Below are 25087 nucleotides of genomic sequence, written 5' to 3'. Positions count from 1 at the left end.
ATAAATACAAATGAAAACCAACTTATCATACTATATTTATAATCTATAGTTTTAATATTTCATCTCATGAAACATATAAACCATAGTTCTTTTTTTATTCTATGGTACTTAATGTAAATCTTATTTACATTAATCCTCCACTAGATGTATCTCATACATCATACCGATCATATCATATATAATCAAATTACCTCTTGTCAATTTGAACATTTCAAATCAACACCAAGAACTGATCCTCAACTGAATCCATTGAGCTACCAAGGGGACCTTATGAACCTGTAGCTCGAAGCTCCAATAATAGTATGTGAATAACTGACTAGACTCTTTAGTCACAGGATCCACCATCTGTTAACTGCCAGACACTCCACTAAAGACCAACAGCTGAACTCTCCTTACCACAGATATATTATGTGTCCATTTTAACTAATCAGAAGTGCGACAACTTTTCACAGATCGCTCGTAAGTACAGCTCAAATAACCGTTATGCCCCTGTAGATACATTTAACTTTTTAAGTACCACTGATCTCTCTAATGAACATAAGTCATAGTCCTATTATGACTGAGTCCTCTCTTCCAAAGAGAAATTGTGGCCACTATGTTCAAGCCCCAGAATCAGCCCTTAAGGGAGCAATCTCTCTACTTATCCCTGCTTCGGGAAAGAAGTGAATTCCATCTTATGGATTGAATTCCCAGCTCCCAGACCAGACAAGTCCCCAAAAAGGTAGGCATGTTGAGTTGGCAATCTGGCCACTCTCACCCATACTAATCAAAGGACCACCCTAAAAAAAAGGAGTTCCCAAAACACTCAGGATTGAGGTCGTGTCACCTATGGTCGTTTAGGTGAGATGTAAGTCTCTAGTATCAACGGCATTATATACAGAGTCTAATCATCTCGTGGTCCGGGTCTTATACAAACTCTTTGTATAGGACACCCCCAATCACACGTCTCCACATGAATGGTCAAGATCTACTATCTGTAGTAGTTTCAAACCTCTACAAAGTGGGCCGTATCTGTAGTGTCACCAGGATCAAATATCCCACCTTAATCCTTATACTACAAACCTATTTAGGCTATTACTTAAGGCATGATTCACTTGTATATCACATATACATGCTTAAGTTCGCATAAGATAACCAAAGAGCTTTGTTTATTGGATATAAGTAAATGCTAGAATGAAATAACATTTATTTTATTCATCAAACAATGTGTATCTTTACAAACAACGAGACTCCGGAAGAATTAAGACATCAATCCTAACAATTTCCTATAATTTTCCTTTTGTTTGTCCCATACTGGAGAATTAAGAAGTGGATAGAGGGTATAAATATGAGAGCAGTTATAAGGAGTTGCAAAAGTGAAGAGAGTGGGAGTAAAGGGTCTTTCCCTACATGTGCATTGCTACCATCCTTTTCAATAAAAGACGGTTTGTGGAAGGACACATGGCGGATTCCCTGATAAACTTGTCATGAAGCATATTTATGAATATGAAAACCTAGTGGCAAATGTACTATCTGAGGGCATGAAAATGTGTGAGATTCTTCAAACAAATGTGTTACAAAAAGAAAGATCTAACACGGTAAGAATGATGGTCACATGCACACTGAAGAGACAAAAGGACACTGGTGTAGGGACCTTTTCCATGACTTCCAGGCTACCAACAATGGCGCATGTATTTTCATGGGAAGGGACCTTTTCCATGACTTCTAGGCTACCAACAATGGCGCATGTATTTTCATGGGAAATTCAGTAACTGTTAGCGTTCTTGGAAAATGGAAGATTTTATTAAAACTTACTTATGGAAAAACTCTATCCCTTAATGATGTATTATATGTTCCTTCTGTGCAAAGGAATTTGGTATCGGGGAATCTGTTAAACATGGATTGTATTTGAAGCTGATAAAGTTATCATCACCTGGTAACTTTGTTGGTAAGGAATATCTGTCTGATGATGATCTATTTGTTTTAAACGTTGTCTCTGCTTCTATTTTCATGAATGAAAATGCCTCTCGTTTTTCTTATGTAAGACTGGTATGACAACCCTAGAGGGGGTGAATAGGGTTTAATAAAACTAATTAAAACATTTTCTCTAGTATGGGCCCAATTAAGCAAAATAATATACTTTTGGTTATCAAATAATTTAAACAATAATTTCATGCAAAATAATTCAATCCAAAGAAGCTAAGAAATTAAAATTAACACTTTAAGTACCATATTGAATTTTAATAATAAGATTGGTAAAATATATGTGCAAAGATAAATTCAACCAACCTAAATAGACAAATATGAGCAATTAATTTCAATGATAAATTATAGCAATTAATTTCATGCAAATAAAAAATAAAAAATTAATTACAAAATTAAATAGGAGAGGGATAGAGAAATTGACACCATGATTTTACGGTGGTTCGACAAAACCGGCTTACATCAACTTTCCAAACTTCTCTTGGGTATGTCACTACGAACTTGACTCTTTCCATGACTTAGAGTCAAATCGCAACGTTCTTTTTTCGGGAGCAAGAACAAACCCAATCATTTCCACAGTTGACGATCCAACTGCTACAACGACTCTTTTTTTCGGATCAAGAGCAACCTTTACAATAGTTTGGAAAAATAAAGGGCACATTTGACAAACTCTCTACAATAGTAGATTTACAAATTTTAGCTCACAACTAATCAATCCTCATGAAATAAAATAACTCTCTCAAGAAGAAGATGAAAGAAACAAATTGAAGTTTAGAGAGAGAGAACAACAATGATAGCTTTGAGTTGTAGATGAATGAAAAAGTAGTGTAGAATTGTTGTCATGATTAGGAGATGAAGATGAGTTTAAATAAAGAGGAAAAATTGTTGAAAACCACATTTAATTTGGATCATTGGATCTTGGAAAAGAAAAATCAATGGTGGAGATTTTAAACTTAATTATCCGTTAGACACAAACAAAAAATAATATAATAATATATATCTTTTAAAATAATTTCTTTTAAAACCCAATAAAAAAACATTATCCAAAACTATCCGTTAGACACAAACATAAAATAATATTAAATTCTTTTCCTTTTAAAATCATTTTCCTTCTGAAACCAATCCAAAATCTCAGCCCACCATGTGTTCTTACCGAAAAATTTTGCTACGTCATCAACTCGAGATTTTTCCGCTAAGTTTTTTTCGATTCTTCGTTTGAACTCCAATTTGAGTGATTCAAATTGCATTGGAACCATTGTTCCAAGCTCTACATAATTGACACTTAAAAAAAAAAAAATACTTAAACTGTTAATAAATAAAAACAAATTTGTTAGCATCAAAATATTAATTAATTTGAGATTAAAGGCCAAAAAAAGCCAACAATCTTCCCCTTTTTGATAATGATAAACAAGTCAAGAAAAATGAAATCTAAATAAGTATGTGATATGAAATATGTTCTTGATGCATTAACATATATATAATTTCAATTCACTTGAACACAAAGAATATATTCAATAGCAACATGATTTTATTTTTCTTATTACTTCTCCCCTTTTGGAATAAATAAAAAAAGGATAATTAAGAAAAATATCATAAAGGCATGAAACCTTCTCCTTAAATCACGAACACATAATTTCGCAATTCTTCTCCTATCAACATGCCTACTAAAAATAAACAACAACATTGTAAATTCAGGAGGCACCATATAAATTTTAAGATCAATTTCACAAATTTCTCCCCCTTTTGAAATCAATTGAACATAAGGGGCAAAAAGACATTTAGCACATAACTAAACTTGAGGGTAAAAATATCAAATAAATTTTCAAAACATATTACTCCAAATACATTAGCTCCCCCTAAAAGGATAAACAATATGCATAAGAGGGATACACTAACATAACAAGACACTATGGAGAATCAATATCATCAAATATATTAAATTCACATAAAAAAAAATGTATAATCTCCTCTGAAATTAGGCATTCTCCTTTTAGTAAGAAATACTGATACCAACCAAAGAGATAAAGTCTTTCAAGTAAAATTCAAACAAATGAGATACTAAAATATCAAATATTATAATATAAACTCCAATTATTTCAAAAACAAATAATGACATCCAATAATAACAAATCTATTTTAGAAAATTCAGTGCTACCAAAAGAGAGAATATATTATCAATCAAATATAAGCATGGTAGAAACACAATAAAGTATTACACCAATTTAGAAAATTTTTTTTCAAGGGATTCAAGTATATATCAATTTTATAAATACTCTATCAATGGAAAAAAATTAACAATGTTTCCAAACAATATGCTCAATTATCAATTTCATCCAATAGTATAAGCAATATATATTAATCAATCAAAACAAAGATAATTTTTTTGAAAAACTCAACATCCTCTTTCCTCAATATTTTTCAAGAAAAACACAAGGATAGAACAAACATATAATTGACCAAAAAGCCAAATAATAAGCAATATAGATAAATGTGAAATAGATAGATATTCAATTGTTTCTCATGTCACTTAATTCTATATACAATATAATTCAAGAAAACAAATTTAAACTTTCCAAAACCATTCCAGAGAAATAATTTTCATAAATTAAAAAAAAAAAAAGGAAAAGAAAAACTAAGAGTTACCAAATGTGCAATTTTTCTTTGTTGGATTTAAGTAAACTATACTAGTTGCTTCAATTTGAATTAATTCATCATTTGAAATTCAAGCAACAATTGTTTCTTGAATCAACCTACAAGTAAAGTTCAACTAAAAGATTTTGGTACCCATTTCTTGGGTCCTTCATCGTTAGTGAGCAAAGACTTTGGAACCCCATTTCAGATTAGTTCCAAAATTACTAGCATTCATTTTTGGCAACTAACAAGTATGATATTTATGATCAATTTTTTCCACAAGAATAACATACAACATTAGGTAAGATTTTTTTTTTAACTAATTGATTTTTCACAATCTTTTTCTCAAATAATATTTTTCCTTTGAGCATTTTTCAATTGAAAACAATTTGGTCTAATATGACCTTTAACTCCACAAAAATGACATGTAGGTACAAACTTTGATTTCACATGCATATCTCTAACATTTCTATGAATAGGCACAAATTTAGCAAGACATAAGAATGTTTAGACATAAACTTTGATTTTTCAAATACATTTCTAGCCTTTTCATGCTCATTCACAAAACTCACATTATGAGCACATCTTGATCTACCATGAGAATGTTTATGCACAAATTTTGAATTCTCATGACTATGTTTAACTTTTTCATGCTTTGGCATAAGTTTAGCTTCAACAACATTAGATACATTAGGCAAAGCATTTTGAGACATACAAGGTTTACCTATGTCAATAATCTTATTTAGTTTTTGTGCACCAATAGTCAATTTCTTTATAGACTCTTGCAATTTCAAGCTCTTTATTAGTAAGTCATTATTTCTCTTTAAACATATGCAAAAGATTGTTTTCTCATTAATATCACATTCAAGAAATTTAATCAACAAAAGCAATTTTCTCTTTTTCTAGTGCTATAGTACTAGATTCCAAATCAATCATTTTATTTTTCAAACTAGTAATTTCATCATTTCATTTCAAAGAAGAAGATCTAATTTTCTCATTTTCATTTCCAAAATCATTCAAATCAATTTTCATTTTACATGAGAAAAATCTAAATTATTCATTTTCAACTCCAAGAAATTTAATTTTATCCATCAAAGCATGTATCTCATCATCACAAAAATTATTATCATGCAAAATATCATTAGTAGCTCTCTTTTTCAAACATTGATTTTCATCTATCAAAGATTTATTTTCACTAGACAATACCTTAAACCTCTTTGAAAGTTTCAAATATTTAGAGCTAACTTTTTCTAAATCATGTTGCATGCTTTCAAATGTATCATATAACTCATCATAAGAAAGGGATATATGATTTATGTCATTTTTGTCACTTTCATCTCATATTCGTTCTCCAAAGGAGCCATTATGCACAATGAGGATCTATCCCAGTTATTTTTCTCTATTCTATGGATGTTTCCTTGATTTTGAGAGTTATAATTCTCCTTCACATCAAATAAATCATTAGTACTACAAGGAGAATTTTTTACACTATATATATTATCAAGAAAATTCCAAATATCAAATGCATAATCAAAATGTAAAATTTTATAACATATTTGTCTATCTAATGCACAATATATGATATTTATGGCTTTAATGTTTAAAGTAAGCAACTCATTATCCAATTCCAATTCAGCCAAATCATTCTCACAAACATACAAAATCTTGAAATTCATAGCAAGCATAAATGCTTTCATTCTATTTTTCCAAACATCATAATTTCTATTACCATCCAAGAATGGAGGTCTATCAATAGAATGATCTTCCAAAGTTGCCATAACTCTAGCAATTAAGCTTTTCAAATAATTTTTTAAAATATTAATAAGATACTTTAAATATCAAAATAATATTTTAAAAAATAATTTACGAAGAAGAGCTCCTAGCTCTGATATGGGGTGAATAGGGTTTAATAAAACTAATAAAAAAATTCTCTCTAGTGTGGATCCAAATAAGAAAACCAATATACTTTTGACTATCAAATAATTTAAACAATAATTTCATGTAAAATAATTCATTCCAAAGAAGCTAAGAATAATAAGATTGGTAAAACAAATGTGCAAAGATAAATTCAACCAACCTAAATAGACAAATGTGAGCAATTAATTTCAAGGATAAATTATAGCAATTAATTTCATGAAAATAAAAAATAATAATAAATTAATTACAAAATTAAATAGGAGAGGGATAGAGAAATTGACACTGTGATTTTATAGTGGTTTGACACAATCTACCTACTTCCACTTCCCAAGCTTCTCTTAGGTATATCACTACAAACTTGACTCTTTTCACGACTGAGAGTCGAACTGCTACAACGTTCTTTTTTTGGAGCAAGAACAAACTCGATCCTTTCCACGGTTGAGGATCAAACCGTTACAATGACTTTTTTTTCGGGATCAAGAGCAACTCTTACAATAGTTTGAAATAATAAATAGCACACTTGACAAACTCTCTACAAAAGTGGATCTACAAATTTCAACTCACAACTAATCAATCTTCATGACATAAAATAACTCTCTCAAGAAGAAGATGAAAAGAAGAAAATTGAAGCTTAGAGAGAGAAAATAACAATGGTGGCTTTGAGTTATGGAGGATTGAAAAATTAGTGTAAAATTGTTGTCATGATTTGGAGAAGAAGATGGGTTTAAATAAAGAGAAAAAATTGATGAAAACCACATTCAATTTAGACCATTGGATCTTAGAAAACAAAAATCAATGGTAGAGATTTTAAACTCCTAAATACAAACGAAAAAATATATATAATAATATATATCTTTTAAAACCCAACAAAAAACATTATTCAAAACTAGTCGTTAGACACAAACATAAAATATATTAAATTCATTTTCCTTTTAAAACCATTTTTTTTAAACCAATCCAAAATCTCAAAAGCCCATCATGTATCATTCCTCTCATGCTCTAAATGGTATCTTTTAATTGATTCACTTTCAATTGGTTGTCCTAACTCGCAGTTTGTAATATTAAACCTATTCTATTATCAATAAAGATGTTATTGAAGTTTATTTAATAAAATTGTTGTTGAATATGTGAATTGAACTTGTAAAGTCTAAGTCCAATAAACTAAAGATCTATGGCTATTATTTGAATATATGAACTTTATGTGGAGACATAAGAGTGAATCAAGTTTAGTAAATAGCCAAAATGGTCTATAGTATATGAATAAGATTGGGTACCTTATTCTGGTAACACTATCGGATGCGGCCCACTCTGTAGTTATTACAATTTGTTATAAAGTGCTACAAACAAAGTGATCTTGATTCGTTCATGTATTTGTTGAGGTTGATGCCCTAAATCTGATAGGGTCCTGTAGTTTGTAAACACATGTATGAACAAACGCTTTGTAATTTATAATATGAGATATTTTATTCACTTCAGTATATGAAATATGAGATATTTTGATTACATTAACCACAAACCAATAAACTAAGATCCATGGTTATCGTTGTAACTTAAGCATGTATGTGGAGACATACAAGTGGATCGTGCTTTAAGTGATAACCTAAATGGTCTGTAGTATATGGATAAAGGAGGGATACCTTATCCTGGTGACACTACGAGTGGGGCCCGCTTTGTAGGTGTTACAACTGTTGTAAAGTGCTACAAATGACCTAATCCTGATCATTCACGTATTAGACATGCGAGCGAGGATACTCTATATAAAAAAGTTTGTATAAGACCGGACCACGAAATGTTTAGTCTCGTTATATAACACTGTTCATAATTAAGACTTTCATTTCACTAAGATGACCATAGGTAACATGACCTTAATCCCGTGTGAGTTGTGAACTCTTACCTATAAGGGCGGTCCTTTGATTTGCATGGATGAGAGTGGCCAGAGCGCCGACTCAAATCTACCACTTTGGGGATTCGTCTGATTGGAGAATTGGGAACTCAGCTACACAAGACGAAATTCACTCCTTCCCTGAAGTAGGGGTAAGACGAAATTCACTCCTTCCCCGAAGTAGAGGTAAGTAGATAAATTGCTCCCTTAAGGGCTGATTTTTGGGGCTTGAACAATGTGGCACCACACCTTCTCTTGGCCCGAGAAGGATTTAGTCATAGTGGGACTATGATATATTCTTCATTAGAGGAATCAGTTATATTTGAGGAATTAGATGTAACTATAGAGGAAAAACGGTAAATTAGCCTAGCTATACTTATGAGGATTTATGAAAGGTCATCGTACTGTTAATTGGTTATATCCAATGGACATAGAAATATATTTGTAGCATGAAGAGTGCAACTGTCGGTCTTTAGTGGAGTGCCCAACAGTTAACGGATGGTGGATTTCGTGATTAAAGAGTTTACTCAGTTATTCACGTAACGTTAGAGCTTCAAACTACAAGACCATAAGGTCTCCTTAGTAGCTCAATGGATTCATGTTGAGAATCAGTTTTTGGATTAGTTTGAAATGTTCAAATTAACTAGAGAGAATTTGATTATATATGATATAATTTGATTATATATGATATAATTTGATTATATATGATATAATTTAATTATATATGATATAATTGATTTAAAGTATTTGATACATTATTATTTGATTGGAGGAATTAATATAAATGTGATTTATATTAAATGCCATAAAATAGAAAAAGAACTATGGTTTATATGTTGCATATGATGCAATATTAAAACTATAGGTTATAAATATAATATGATAAGTTAGTTATTGTATTTATTTATAAATAATTAATTATGAGATAATTAATTTTCTTGTTCTCCAATAACTACCTTAGTGGGTGGTTTTTTTATGGTTTATGAAAATTGAAGGATAAAGATGAAAAATAGTTTTCATTATTCATTACACGCTTTACGAAATAAGTTATCAGATAACTTTCGAAAGACTAGACGATAGAGATCGAGTTCCCTATACAACAACGTCTATTACTACACGATTGAGGATCAAGTCTATGCGATAGACTGATATCTTCTACATGATCGTTCTGTTCTTTACTCGATTGCTTACTCCTTCTACTTCCTCCATCCCTCTATCCAAATTCATACAGAGCCTATAACTCTTGGATTCTCACATCGAGAATTCCAAGGTAACCTTGTGGTGGTGTTGAGTTCTGTTTGAGGATCGAGGATCGAGTTGTACTCGCTGGTGATCGAGGATCTTATAGTTGCTCATTGCGTTCATGCTGTTAGACACGTTGGTGATCGATCGGGGAAAATACGTGAAGAAAGGATTCTTCAAAGGTATTGTCTTCTCGATCTCTTGTAATTTTGTTAAGTAACATGTTGTAATTTAGTCTTTAATGCATAATGTAGGATTGTATTAGCAACAACGGAAGCAACAAAGATCATTAAGCACTCTAATTCATTAGTTTTGGCAGAATATAAAGCATGCTCTTGTAGAAACAAGTGGGTTTCAAGGCATACCTTTGTATAACTTCTTCAAAGCTCGATTTCCAACTGCAAACTTCTCCAAATCTGATTGAAGACCACCTTAAGATCTCCCCTATTATTCTCTTGGTGCTCTAGATTGAGTTGTGGGACTCAAAACAAGCTTGAATCAAGTGAATTTTGAGAAGAGCTCATTGTAGCAATCCAGTTGAAGTCTTCACCACGAATTTTTCAGCAAAAATTCTATTGATTACATGCCTCAAATTCACTTCTATCTTCTCAATATATTGCAGACTATCATGCAAGGAAGATAGTTGCATGAGATGCAACTCATGCTTGGAGTAATTGAAGCTTATAGAATGAGTTTTGTGTGAGCAACTTAAGAAGGTGATAATGGAAAAATCCAGTCTATTTTTTGTGTTTTTCAACTTATCCAATTTGATTTCAAAAATCAAAATTTATTAATTTTACAAATTAATTTAATAAATTAATTTTGTAATAAAATTAATAAATAATTATTTAAACAATTTAAATAATTCTAATTAATTTAATATCAAATATTAAATTGATTTTTTACACAAAACCACCTTCATATATTTAAATCATATTTAAATATAAATTCTCCTATTCCATTTAATTCTTAAAATTAAACATGTAATTATATTTTATATAATTACTAACTCCCTTAATTCTAATTTGAACGTTTCAAATTAACTTATCACGATATTCTAGAGCTAATCCATTTACGAGCTAGTAGGGGGACCTCGCGGACCTTCAGATCATGGGCTCCAACGATCTGAGATTAATTGGCTAAACTCATTACACCTAATTAACCCTCATTCATTAAGTAATAGAAAACTCCACTAAAGCCCATAGTTGCACTCCCCTCACTGTAGATATATTATGTTCACATGATTTAACCATAATTAGTAAATCGACCCTCCACAGGTTGTTCGTAATAATGGTTAGGTCAATATATGTTTTACCCCCAAGATTACGTCTTGTTCCTCAAGTTCCTACTGCTCCTCTAATGAACAACTGATTTGTGATCCAACCACTAAACCAAAACTCTCTCAACCCAGTGAGAGGGTGGGGCCCCTTGTTCAAGACCTGGATTCAGTACTTGAGAGAACAACCTTTTTCCTATCCCTAAATCAGATAGGCGTGAACTCCATCTTGCACCCTATGTTCCCAGCTATCTATTAGGTATTACCCCTGAAATAGGAGGCTTATTGAGCTGACGTTATTGAGCCAACCCTCATCTATGTAAATCTAAGGATAATCCTGAATAAAAAGGAGTTCATAGTTAGCTCAGGATTAAGATCGAGTTACCTAGGTCATCTAAGTAAAATAGTCAGTCTTATACAGTAAACAACGTTATAAAGTAAGAATGACTTATTTCTTGGTTTGATCTTATGCAAACTCATTGCATAGGACGCCCTCACTTTTCATGTCATAACATGTACGAATTAGGATTACTTTGTTTGTAACACTTTACAACTCTTTGTAACAACTACAGAGTAGGCCGCATCCCATCGTGTTACCAGAATAAGGCACCCAACCTTATTCATATACTATAGATCATTTTGATTATTTACTCGAACCTGATCCACTTTTATGTCGCCACATAAAGTTCAAGTACTCATGTAATAGTCATGGGTCTTAGTTTATTAGATTTAGACATGTATACAATTTATAAAATCAATAACAAGTTTATTGACTATAGAAAATGTTTATTATTTTACAAACTGTGTGTTTTAGGACATAAAACCCAACAATACTCCCACTTGGACTAAAACTCTAGTGGATCAATATATACAAATATATACAATGTTGAGTTTACACGAAGAGAAAAAAACGTATAAATACAATAAACTAGGGCATTTTAATACCCATATTCTCTCACTTGCCCTAGTGATGAAAAACTCGTAGACCTAGTCCTACTAGGTGACTCTCGAACACTTTAGCCGAGAGGGCCTTTGTAAACAGATCAGCTAAGTTGTCTTGTGAAGCAATCTGGGTGACAATTACGTCTCCTCTGTGTACAATCTCCCTGATGAGATGGTACTTTCGCTCGATATGCTTCCCTATTTTATGGTTTTGTGGTTCCTTTGAATTTGCAACTACTCCACTGTTGTCACAGTAAAATGTGACAGGTAGGTGCATATTAGGAACTACTTCCAGATTTTTTAGGAACTTTCTGAGCCATACTGCTTCTTTTGCTGCTTCACTTGCAGCTACATACTCAGCTTCCAATGTGGAGTCAGCAATACACTCTACTTGATGCTTCTCCATACAACTGCTCCTCCATTCAGAGTGAATATTGACCTCGAAGTTGATTTCTTCGAATCAATCTCGGTTTGGAAGTCAGAATTAGTGTATCCAGTAAGGATCAGATCCTTAGCACCATACACAAGTATATAATCTCTCGTTCTCCAAAGATACTTGAGAATGTTCTTAACAGCAGTCCAATGATCATATCCAGGATTGGACTAAAATCTGCTGACTATTCTTACAACATAGCATATATCGGGACGAGTACACAACATTGCATACATTAAACTCCCTGCTGCTTATGCGTATGGAATTCGATTCATGTTCTCAACCCCTGGAGGTGTCATAGGACTTTGTTCCTTAGACAGGTGAATTCCATGTCTGAAAGGTAACAATCATTTCTTGGAATTTTGCATTTTATACCTAGACAACATCTTGTCTATATAAGATGCTTGAGATAATGCTAATGTTCTGTTCTTGCAATTCTGAACTATTTGGATTCCAAGAACATATTGTGCTTCTCCTAAATCTTTCATTTGGAATTGCAAAGCCTAGCGTCAGCTAGAAATTCTAGCTCATTCCCAGTGAGTAGAATATCATCAACATACAACACCAGAAAAGCGACAGTTTTGTTAACGATTTTCTTGTATATACAGGGTTCGTCAACATTTTGTTCAAAGGCATAAGATTTGATCGCGGTGTCAAATCTTATATTCCAGGTTCTAGATGCTTGTTTCAACCCATAAATGGATCGATTAAGTTTGCAAACCTTTTGCTCTTGATCCCGTTGAATAAACCCTTCTGGTTGAGACATATAAATACTCTCTTCAAGATAGCCATTCAGAAAAGCTGTCTTGCCATCCATTTGCCATATTTCATAATCATAAAATGTAACTATGGACAAGAGTATTCTAATTGACATTATTATGGCAACCAGAGAGAAAGTTTCTTCATAGTCTACCCCCTCTCTTTGGGTAAACTCTTTTTCCATAAGTCTTGCTTTGTAGGTCTCTACCTTACCAGCTTGGTCTTGTTTTCTCTTGTAGATCCATTTGCAACTGATGGGTTTTACTCCTTCAGGTTGATCTAAAAGATCCCAGACAGAATTGAAATACATAGATTCCATTTCAAGGTCCATGACTTTAATCCATTTGTCTTTATCCACATCATTCATTGCTTGATTGAAAGACGATGAATCCTCTAAGCCATCATCTGGTATGATGACTTAAGCTTTAGTCAAACCCATCTATCGGTCAGGCTATTGCATAACCCTCCCACTATGATGAGGCATTCTCAACTCTTGAGAAGGATATGAAGTACTAGTTTCATCAACAACTCTTATTGATGGACCTGCTCTATCAACAACTCTTATTGATACATTTGTTGTTTTTCTAGACATTTCTTCTATTAATAGCTTACTGCGAGGTTGATGATTCTTCATATGGTCTTCTTCTAGGAAGGTTACATTTGTTGATACAAATACCTTGTCTTCCTGAGGATCGTAAAAGAAACCACCTTTTATTTCTTTTGGGTAGCCTACAAAGAGGTATACTTTTGAATGGTGTTCCAACTTTTTAGGATGTTGCACCAACACATATGTTAGGCAACCCCAAATTCTGAAGTGACGTAAATTGCCTTTACATCCTCTCCAAAGTTCGTAAAGTGTTTCAGAAACACTTCACGAAGGAATTATGTTCAAAATATACACTGCAATTTCAAGTGTGTGTCCCCAAAAAGAATTTAATAACTGAGCATAACTCATCAAGGAATGAACCATGTCCAACAAGGTTCTGTTTCTCCTTTCTGCCACACCATTTTGCTGAGGTGTGCCAGGGGCTATGAGTTGAGACTGGATTCAATGTTCTATCATATAGTTCTAGAATTCTAAGTCCATATACTCACCACCTCGATCTGATCAAAGTGTTTTAATCTTTTTTCCTAATTGATTTTCAACCTCAACCTTATACTCTTTGAACTTTTCAAAAGTTTCAAACTTTTGGTGCATTAGGTAAATATGCCCATACCTGGAATAATCATCTATAAAACCGATGAAATATTCATACCCTCATCTCGCTCTAACATTTAGAGGGCTACAAAGGTCTGAGTATATCAGCTCTAAGGGTTCTTTGGCTCTAAGACCTTTTCCAGAAAAAGATCTTTTTGTCATTTTACCCTCAAGACAGGATTCATAAGGTGGTAATGAACTATCTTCTAACTTATTTAGATGACTGTTCTTAACCAGTCTCTCAATCCTATTGAGATTTATGTGACCCAATCTCAAATGCCAAAGATAGGAATTTGGAGAAATTTTCCTTTTCTTATGAGTCTCAGCAATTTTAAATATCTCTATGTTCAATACGGCTTTAACCTTAGTCGATTTTAACATATACATATCCTTGACACATATCCTTCACCCACTTACTATAAACAACTTCCTCCGTTTACCTTGTTATTGACTCATACAAACACTTTCTGTATGGAGGTCACTTTCGAGGTGACAGGAAGCGTCATATGAATCTCATGGTGTAAACTATGTGGAGACATGACAGTTGAAATCTATATATCAAATAATTGATTTATGTTTGAACAACTTCCCCCTATTCACCAAAATCTAGATTTATGCTAAAAATACTTTCCGTATGGAGGTCACTCCCAGGGTGATACAAAGTACCGCTTAAATCTCGATTGTGAACTCTTAGAGACGTGAAAGCTAAAATTAGCGTATCGTATAAGTTATTAATCTCACACTGAAGTGTTCTAATAACTTTATGATATAGAAGTTATTAAGCTCCTACTGAAGTGTTCTATTAAATGGGTAAATTTATACTTAGGTTCATTTCAGCTAAACAAATTACCCTAAGTCTATGTGGTTTATCCAAGTATAACACTTATAATTGGGTTTTAACCTACGATGTCTAGGTGATAAACCATTTTATTATCTCACATCGCTCACGTATGCTTATAAAATCGGTTAACAATGTTCAATAATTCGGCCATAATCCCCAAGTAGGAGGTGTTCCGTAGACCGTCAACTTCAGTACCCCCAGCCTTAGATAGGATTATATACCGGTTGAGTTTATAACTCTAGTTTTACAAGTTTTAACTTATTAAAACGAGTGGTCAACCTATGTGAGCATGCAACTGTTCTTTGTTATGGATTTTAAATGTCTAACCCAATTTTATAACAACTTACAAAATTTTAGACATTCTAAACATCCACAACATATATTAAAGGAATTCAATATTTAATATAATAATTATATTAAATAAAAGAAACCCTAACATGCATACTATATATTATAACATTTTGTAACATACTTTTAATACATGTAACATGCTTCCTACAGTGGGATTTTAAATCTACATGGCATACTATATGCACATACAAGATTTATTTAATTATAACATACAAAAAATGCATAAATAATTAAACTCAGATTGATATGATTTTATTTTTGGTATAAACAAGCAAACAAAAGCATAAGTATTATAAGATAGCTTCAAAACTGCTCGAACGCTCAGAACCGAACCCAAATAGCTTGAACCAGACTCGAAGCGTCTGAACTGAACCAGCCAAAAACCCTTTAAGGATGAACCAAACTGAACCTCGAGAAAACCTGTTGAACTAGCTTCTCTCAATCCAAGCTCAAAATGTCGCTAAGGCTGATCGTGTAACACTGAAGGTTATCGTCTAACACAATCGCCTAGTGTTGGGCAGAGGTATACCATCGCTTAGTGTCTTCTGTCTATCATATAGTGCCCTGGTAGAGCTACATGATTGCTTAACACCATCGCATAGCACTTCTTGTCATTGTTTAGTGTCCGCTGCAACTACACAATCGCTTAGCACCATCGCATAGCACTTCAACGCATTATTCAGCGCCGCAACTACACGATCGTTTAGTACCATTGCATAGCACTTCAACGCATCGTTTAGCTCATGCCGCAGCTACACGATCGTGTAGTTCCATTGTATAGCACTTCCAACGCATCGTTTAGTTCCCACACAAAGCTCACGATCGCGTAGTGCTATCGTATAGCATTTCAACGCATCGTTTAGCTCCTGCAGGTACACATCGTTTAGCGTCCAACATCACAACGAACAGTGGCCGTATCTACACGATTGTCTAGTTTTTCTTCACATCGTTTAGTGTCTGGAGCTAGACGATCGTTTAGCGTTTAAACCTCAACGACCATTTTTGAGCAGAAGCTAAAAAAGCTGGAAACGTAACTCGACCTTCTTCACTTATTTATGCAATTACAACTTAATTTCAACTCTAATGACTTCGAATAAATTACAGACTCTTGAGAACACATAAATGCCCATCAAACAAGAGCCAGTTATGAATTTAATCGAGAAATCAAAGAGAAACTAAATACCAAAACTCAAAAAATCATATCAGTACTGTAGTTTCATATAACTCATGAAAAACACCCACCACACCAAAATTAAACCGAATTGAATGCTTATATGATGCTCTGATACCAATGTAGGATTGTATCAGCAACAGCGAAATCAACAAGGATCATTAAGCACTCTAATTTATTAATTTTGGAAGAATATAAAGCATGCTCTTGTAGAAACAAGTGAGTTTCAAGACATACTTTTGTAGAACTTCTTCAAAGCTCGGTTTCCAGCTGCAAACTTCTCCAAATCTTGTTGAAGACCAGCTCAAGATCTTCTCCACTATTATCTTGGTACTCTAGATTGTTGTGGGACTCAAAACAAGCTTGAATCAAGGGAATTTTGAGAATAGCTCACTACAGCAATCTAGTTGAAGAATACTTTCTTCACCACGAAATTTTCAGCAAAAATTCTATTGATTGCATGCGTCAAATTGACTTCTATCTTTTCAATATATTGTAGATCATCATATAAGGAAGATAGTTGCATGAGATACAGCTCATGCTTGGAGTAATTGAAGCTTAAAGAATGAGTTTTGTGTGAGCAATTTAAGAAGGTGATAATGGAAAAATTTAGCTTTCCATTTTTTGTGTTTTTCAACTTATCCAATTTGATTTTAATGTCATTTGATTTCAAAAATCAAAATTTATTAATTTTACAAATTAATTTTATAATAAAATTAATAAATAAATATTTAAACAATTTAAATAATTCTAATTAATTTAATATCAAATATTAAATTGATTTTTACACAAAACCACCTTCATATATTTAAATCATATTTAAATATAAATTCTCCTATTCTGTTTAATTCTTAAAATTAAACATGTAATTATATCTCATATAATTACTAATTTCCTTAATTCTAATTTGAACGTTTCAAATTAACTTATCACGCTATTCTATAGCTAATTCATTTACGAGCTAGTAAGGGGACCACACGGATCTACAGATCATGGGCTCCAATGATCTGAGATTAATTTTCTAAACTCATTACACCAAATTAACCCCCATTCATTAACTAATAGGTCACTCCACTAAAGCCCATAGTTGTACTCCCCTCACTGTAGATATATTATGTCCACATGATTTAACTATAATTAGTAGGTCAACCCTTCAGAGATTGTTCGTAATAACGAGTAGGTCAAATATCTGTTTTACCCCCGAGATTATGTCTTGTTCCTCAAATTCCTACTAATTCTCTAATGAACAACTGGTTTGCGATCCAGTCACTAAACCAAAACTCTCTCAGAACAGTGAGAGGGTGGGGCCCTTCATTCAAGACCTGGATTCAGTACTTGAGAGAACAACCTTTCTCCTATCCCTAAATCGGGCAGGTGTGAACTCTGTCTTGTATCCTATGTCCCCAGTTATCTATTAGATCTTACCCCTGAACTAGGAGGCTTATTGAGCCAACGCTATTGAGCCAACCCTCACTTATTCAAATCTAAGGATAATCCCAAATAAACGGGAGTTCATAGTTAGCTCAGGATTAAGATCGAGTTACCTAGGTCATCTAAGTAAAATAGTCAGTCTTATACAGTAAACAACATTATAAAGTAAGAATGACTTATTTCTTGGTTTGATCTTATGCAAACTCATTGCATAGGACGCCCCCACTCCTCATGTCATAACATGTACGAATTAGGATCACTTTGTTTGTAGCACATTACAACTCTTTGTAACAACTACAGAGTATGTCGCATCCCACCGTGTTACCAGAATAAGGCACCCAACCTTATTCATATACTATAGATCATTTTGACTATTTACTCGAACCTGATCCACTTTTACGTCGCCACATAAAGTTCAAGTACTCATGTAATAGTCATGGGTCTTAGTTTATTGGATTTAGACATGTATACAATTTATAAAATCAATAGCAAGTTTATTGACTATAGAAAATATTTATCATTTTACAAACTGCAAGTTTTAGGACATAATAATAAATTAAACTTTTTATAACTATTTTTAAAACTAACAATAAATCAAACTTTTCAAACTAAAATGAGGTAAACTTTTAAAATTATTTTTTTCAAATTTAATACAAAATAAAAAAATTAAATTAAATTAAAATTTTTCAAACTATTTTAAACTATATTTTCAAAGTTAATACTAGAAAATATCAACTTATCACAATAAACATAACAACAATAATTTTCATATGAATAAACTAAAATTATTAAACTTTTGAAACTATACTAAACTTGTTAACTATCACAATAATTTTGTATTAAACTATAAATATCAACTTCTTAAACATAACAATAAACTAAACATTTTAACACTATAAACATCAAAGTTAATACTAAAGAAATAAAATATCATATGAATAAACTAAAATTTTCAAACTATATTAAACTTTTGAAATTATACTAAACTTGTTAACTATCACAATAATTTTGTATTAAACTATAAATATCAACTTCTTAACATAACAATAAACTAAACATTTTAACACTATAAACATCAAAGTTAATACTAAATAAATCAAATATCATAAGAATAAATTAAACTTTTCAAATATCATAAGTTCAACTCACAAATTCGATGGTAGTTCTCTTTTTTCCTTTAAAGTGACAACGTTCACCATTTTTTCCTGTTATTTGTTATCTGACAACAATTACAAAATATTAAAAAAAAAACTAGAATCTATAAAAAAAAAATAATAATATAAGAACAAAAATAAATTTTATAATTATTCTTAAAAAATAAAAATTTAGTAGAGTAACGAACCAGTATAATTATGTGAGAATAATTTGTATTAAACAAAATACAAGAAGAGAAATGGAAATGGAAATGGGAGGAGAGGAAGATGATTTCGAAGGCTTATTTTCGAGGGCAGGGGCAGTGAGCTATGAAGGGGCAGTGAGAAAATCAAGGGGAGAGGAGTGAGCAAAATCAAGGGCAGTACGTCTTCAAAAATTATCGAGGGAGTGATTGAGGAAAAATGAAGAGGATGGTGGTTTAAAAGGATGTAGGTCGAGTGTTGAACACTCGACCCATGGGTTTAGGGTAGTTGAAAAGGCATTAAGGCTATGGCAGAGGGGCATGAATGCGTCAATGAATGCATGGAATCGGAGTAGGGGAATCGGATAACGTTAATGCATGCAGGGAATCGTGTAGGGGAATCAGAGCAGGGGCAGCTTGGTGATATATATGCACTTTTTCAGACTTATGGAAAGTAAATAAAGTGAAGACGATTTCCATGTGGCAGACCACGTCAGCTGACTGGTTGGTCGTTTAATCCATGTGGCAGACTCAATCTCGCTCTCTCCTACAATCTCGCTCTCTCAATCTTGCTCTCTCCTACAATCCCGCTCTCTCAATCTTGCTCTCTCTTACAGTCTCGCTTTCAATCTCGCTCTCTCCTACAATCTCGCTCTCTCAATCTCGCTCTCTCTTACAATCTCGCTTTCAAGCTCGCTCTCTCCTACAATCACGCTTTCAATCTCACTCTCTCCTACAATCTCGCTTTTCATCTCGCTCTCTTCTACAATCTCGCTATCTCCTACAATCTCGCTTTTAATGTCGCTCTCTCCTACAATCTCGCTCTCTCTTACAATCTGTTTCACCCACTTATCTTCCTTGTCAAGGGTTGAAGTTTCAACTTATGTATGCCAGAACTTCAACCTTCGACAACCTAATATACAAAATTAGTGAGATTCCCTTCGAGATTCTCTTCTAGAGCGAGATCCTCATCACAAAATTAGCGAGATTTCCCTTTCCTTATCGAGGGTTGAAGTTTCGACTTATGTATGTCGAAACTTCAACCCTCGACAACCCTAATTTACGTATTGTTTCCATGTTTTTCTCTGTTTGTCGAGTTCTCAACGTTCGACCTCTACATTAGTCGAATCCTCAACCCTCGACTTCTAGCCTCGAAATCCCAAAACAACAATATTTCTCTAATAAGTTTCAAAACAACAATATTTCTCTAATAAGTTTCAAAACAACAATATTTCTCTAATAAGTTTTGAAAACAACAATATTAATATTAAAGGTCTGTTTTGTTGCATAGCATAGCTTTGTATTTTTTTTGTATTTTCTTCTTGGGAAATATACGTTGTTGGTCGTATTTCAGTTTGCACTAGTTTCTATTTGACTCTTTAGTATTAAAATTTTTAATTTGATTTCACTTCATCTAAATTCGAAGACGTTGCCTTCTAGGCACATTTATCCCATCGAAGATGTAATAGTTGAATGGAAATAAAAAAAAGTGGGTCTCATTTAATTATTTTTGTGTTGTTTATTTGTGCTTTGTATTTATTATGATATATAAACCCCACATCTAAATCTGTAATGAAATAACACAATCTGATTGATGAATAAAAAGCACTCAATCCAATTGTGCCTGAAAATTACGATTATCAGTTTTAACATCTTTATTGTTATAGACACCTTTACCATTTATGTTTGACTCTTAGAGATAGAGGTAACGGTAAATTTGACAGAATTCATAATTTTAAGTAAATATGATCAAAGTCAATCCAATTACGTTTGTGATTCAAGTTCATTACAATTGATCTATCAATTATCGGGGAAGAAAGAAACAAGAGGAACGGAAAGAGAATAAATAAATAAGGGCAAAAATCATATTTGGCCTTGAAAATTAGTCTTTTAATCAAATTTCTCTTGCATTAATAATTATAAAATAATGTAAAATAATTACGAAGCATTTTCTTTGTATTTTCTTCTTGAGAAAAGTACGTTGTTGTTCTAGATTTTTGTTCTAGTTTTTATTTAACTCCATAGTCTTTAAATTTTTAATCTGATTTCAATTTCATCTCTAGAAAAAATGGTTGAATTTGATTTCAATTTAATCTTTATATTTTAAAATGCTATAGTCTTAGTCTTCCAATTTTGAATTTTATTTCAATTTGATTTGTAGATTTCAATATTTACATTTTTAATATTGATGTTTCCTTATATACTTACTTTCAATTTTGACATTAATGTTCATTAATTAATGTAAGAAAATTATGAAATGAAAATTTAAAATTTTTAATAGTTATAGAATAAATAATGTAATTTAATTAATTATAATTCTTTTATTTCTTTAAAATTAATTAATAATGCATTGACACTAAGATCGAAAGTGAGTATTTAGAGACAAATTAAGGATAAAAGTATAAATCTTGAAACCTATAGACTAAATTAAAAGAAAAAAAAGATTGAACTTCAAGAGAAAATTGTAACATTTTGATATCTAACGATCAAATTGAAACCAAACTCAAAATTTAAAGACTAAAAGTGCAACATTTTGACATTGAAGGACAAACTAAACTCAAAACCTATCAACCAAAAATGTCATTTTGCCTCTTTTTTTTTTTTTCTTATTTATATTGTATTATTAAATGTTGGTTATTTTGTATTTATATCTATTTGGACTCATAATTTTTAATACGTTACAAAACTTTAATTGTTTCTCAATTTCAATAAAACTTTGAAGTTTCAATTTTGTGGTCGTGAGTTTTAAAAATTTTCAAATAAGTTAATGATTTATTAAACACAAATAAAGAAATTAAGCTATTTTAGTTTAGTATTTTATTCTTAATCGAACTATAATCAATATATTTAGTATTTCTTCTTTTGTTCAATATTAGAGATGTGTGAGATTTGAACCACACATCTTGATCTTTTAACACAAATTATGTCAATTTAACTTAACTACGTTTCGCATTTCTAGTTTTTCTTGTTGTTTAATAGCATTTTCCACATTTTATTGTATGATTTCCAAAGTACACATTTTTAAGTACAAAGCGTGGAATGTGAAATAATATAATGTCAAAATGAGTCTTTTCAATATAAGAGCATAGGTCAACGATATTAATTTTGACATAGTGTCCAAAGTGTACCACATCCTACTTGCCACTTGGCCTATAAATAGTGGCATTTGGTGGATCTTAAAATAACACACATTGGTGAGAAATCCACTTCAAAATTCTACTCAAATTTTCATATTATCAAATTTTCATAATTTTAGTTATTTTATATTTATTTATTATTATATTTATATACTATTATATAATATTTTCTCCATATATGTGTTTCCATTGTGCTCCATTGTTTTTCTCAATTTCACAATACGTTATCAGCATGAGCTTCTGTCGCTTCCCTCGCTGAAGGTAGGTCCTGGAGGTAGGTCGGTTTTTTCTCTTTATTATAATTAATAAAATAAAATTTTAAAATTTTGCATATTTAGTACATATTAAATTTCTAATATAAATAAAATATTTTGTGATATTTTTTCGATGACAAACCTTACGAAGTTAGAATTCGCAGCCCTTGACATTAATGGCAATAGTTATTTGTCATGGGTGCTCGATGCTGAAATCCACCTGGATGCTATGAACATGGGGGAAACAAATAAAAAAGGCAACACGACATCTAATCAGGACAAAACAAAAGCTATGATTTTCCTTCGTCATTATCTCCACGAGGGATTGAAAATTGAGTATCTTACAATAAAAAATCCTCGTATCTTGTGGAAAAAATTAAAAGAAAGGTATGATCATAAAACAACAGTTATTCTTTTTAAAGCTCGTTATGAGTGGACGCATTTAAGGCTACAAGATTTTAAATCAGTAAGTGATTACAATTCCTCATTATTTAAAATCAGTTCAAAGTTGTTATTATCCGGAGAGAATTACTGATGTTAATATGTTAGAGAATACATTTTCTATATTGCATGTCTCAAATATGCTCCTACAGCAGCAATATCGAAATAAAGGTTTTAAATAATATTTTGAATTAATTTCATGTCTTCTCGTGACCGAACAAAATAACGAGTAATTGATGAAGAACCACGAATCTCGACCAATTGGAACAACATCATTCCCTGAAGTGAATGTTGTGAATGTTAATAATTGTGGTTAAGGTCGTGGTCGTGACCGTGACGAAGGAAGAAATAATTATTATTTTCGTGGTGGTCATTCTACATTTAAATTTAAAAGAATCATGAAAAATGATGATCACAAAGGAAAAACTCCACAAGATAAGAGTTCGAAGAGGGTTAAAAATAAATGCTTCTGATGCAGAATAATGAACATTGGTCATGTATTTTTCATACGTCAGAACACTTAATTGATCTCTATCAAGCCTCCTTGAAGGGAAAAAGAGAAAAATGTGGAAGCAAAATTTTACATATCAAGATAATGATATATTTGACATCCCATATGATAAATTTAGATGTGGCGGACTTCTTTGAATCTTCTGAAGAGAAGATTGACATAGTAGATGAAACATCAAGTATTTCTTTTGACTTTGAGAATATCTAGACTTAATGTTGTTGTTTTCTTTTATCTATCTATATTTTTTTTTTTTAATAAATGTTGACATTTGTATATTCCAAATGTTGTTTTTTTTATTATAATTATTTTCTTTTAATGAAGAAACCTGGATCATTTTCATATATTGAGTTATTAAAAAATGAGCAAAGAAGATCTATGTCTAGCAAACAGTGCAACTACACATACAATACTTACAAGTAAAAAAATATTTTTTCAAACTAACAATGTTGGAAGCAAAAGTCAATATAATATCAGGTTCTGCAAAACTAATTGAAGGGTTTGGAAAAACAAATATTAATTTGCCTAGAAGAACAAAATGTACAATTCACAATGCATTGTTCTCTAGTCAATCAAAGAGAAGTCTTCTAAGTTTTAAAGATATACGTTGCAATGGTTATCATATTGAGACCGATTGTAAGAATAATGTGGAGTATCTATACATTATCTCTACTGTCTCAAATTGAAAACATATATTAGAAAAGTTGTCTGTTTTATCTTCTGAATTATATTACTCATATACGAGTAATCGAAACATATGCAACTATGGTTCATTGTGCAACTATGATACGAGTAATTGAAACATATGCAATTTGACATGACAGATTAGGTCATCCAGGGTCTATAATGATGAGAAGAATAATTGAGAATTCAAATGGACACCCCTTGAAGAGCCAGAAGATTCTTCAATCTAATGAGTTATCATGTGGTGCTTACTTCAAGGCAAATTAATCATTAGACCATCATCAGTCAAAGTGGGAATTGAATCACCTGCATTTTTAGAACGAATTCATGGTGATATATGTAGACCTATTAACCCACCAAGTGGGTCATCTAGATATTTTATGATATTAATAGACGCATCTAGCACATGATCACACGTGTGCTTATTATCAAGTTGACATCTCATTTGCAAGATTAATTGCTCAAATAATTAAGTTAAGAGCACAATTTCCTGATTATACAATTAAGACCATTCGTCTTGATAATGCTGGTGAATTTACATCCTGAGTTTTTGATAATTATTGTATGTCAATGGGAATAAGTGTTGAACATCCCAAAGCTCATGTTCATACACAACATGGTTTAGCAGAATCATTTATAAAACATTTGTAGTTAATTGCTAGATCATTGCTTATGAGAGCTAAACTTTCTA

General features: G+C 31.9%; 1 protein-coding gene across 1 annotated transcript in view; it reads right to left on the bottom strand.

The window, feature by feature from the left end:
* Window positions 1-2455: 2455 nt before the first annotated feature.
* LOC150037574 (uncharacterized) overlaps window positions 2456-25087 on the bottom strand; it is a 36194-nt gene continuing 13562 nt past the window's right edge. Inside the window, exon 2 of the mRNA XM_090310758.1 lies at window positions 2456-2590. Within this exon, the coding sequence (XP_090166884.1) occupies window positions 2456-2590 (135 nt within the window). The remainder of the gene's footprint in view (window positions 2591-25087) is intronic.

Source organism: Benincasa hispida, chromosome 2, assembly GCF_027475165.1.
Source record: "Benincasa hispida cultivar pf3 chromosome 2, pf3_genome.v1.1, whole genome shotgun sequence".
Classification (NCBI taxonomy): domain Eukaryota; kingdom Viridiplantae; phylum Streptophyta; class Magnoliopsida; order Cucurbitales; family Cucurbitaceae; genus Benincasa; species Benincasa hispida.
This window is presented reverse-complemented; position numbering and strand designations above follow the sequence as displayed.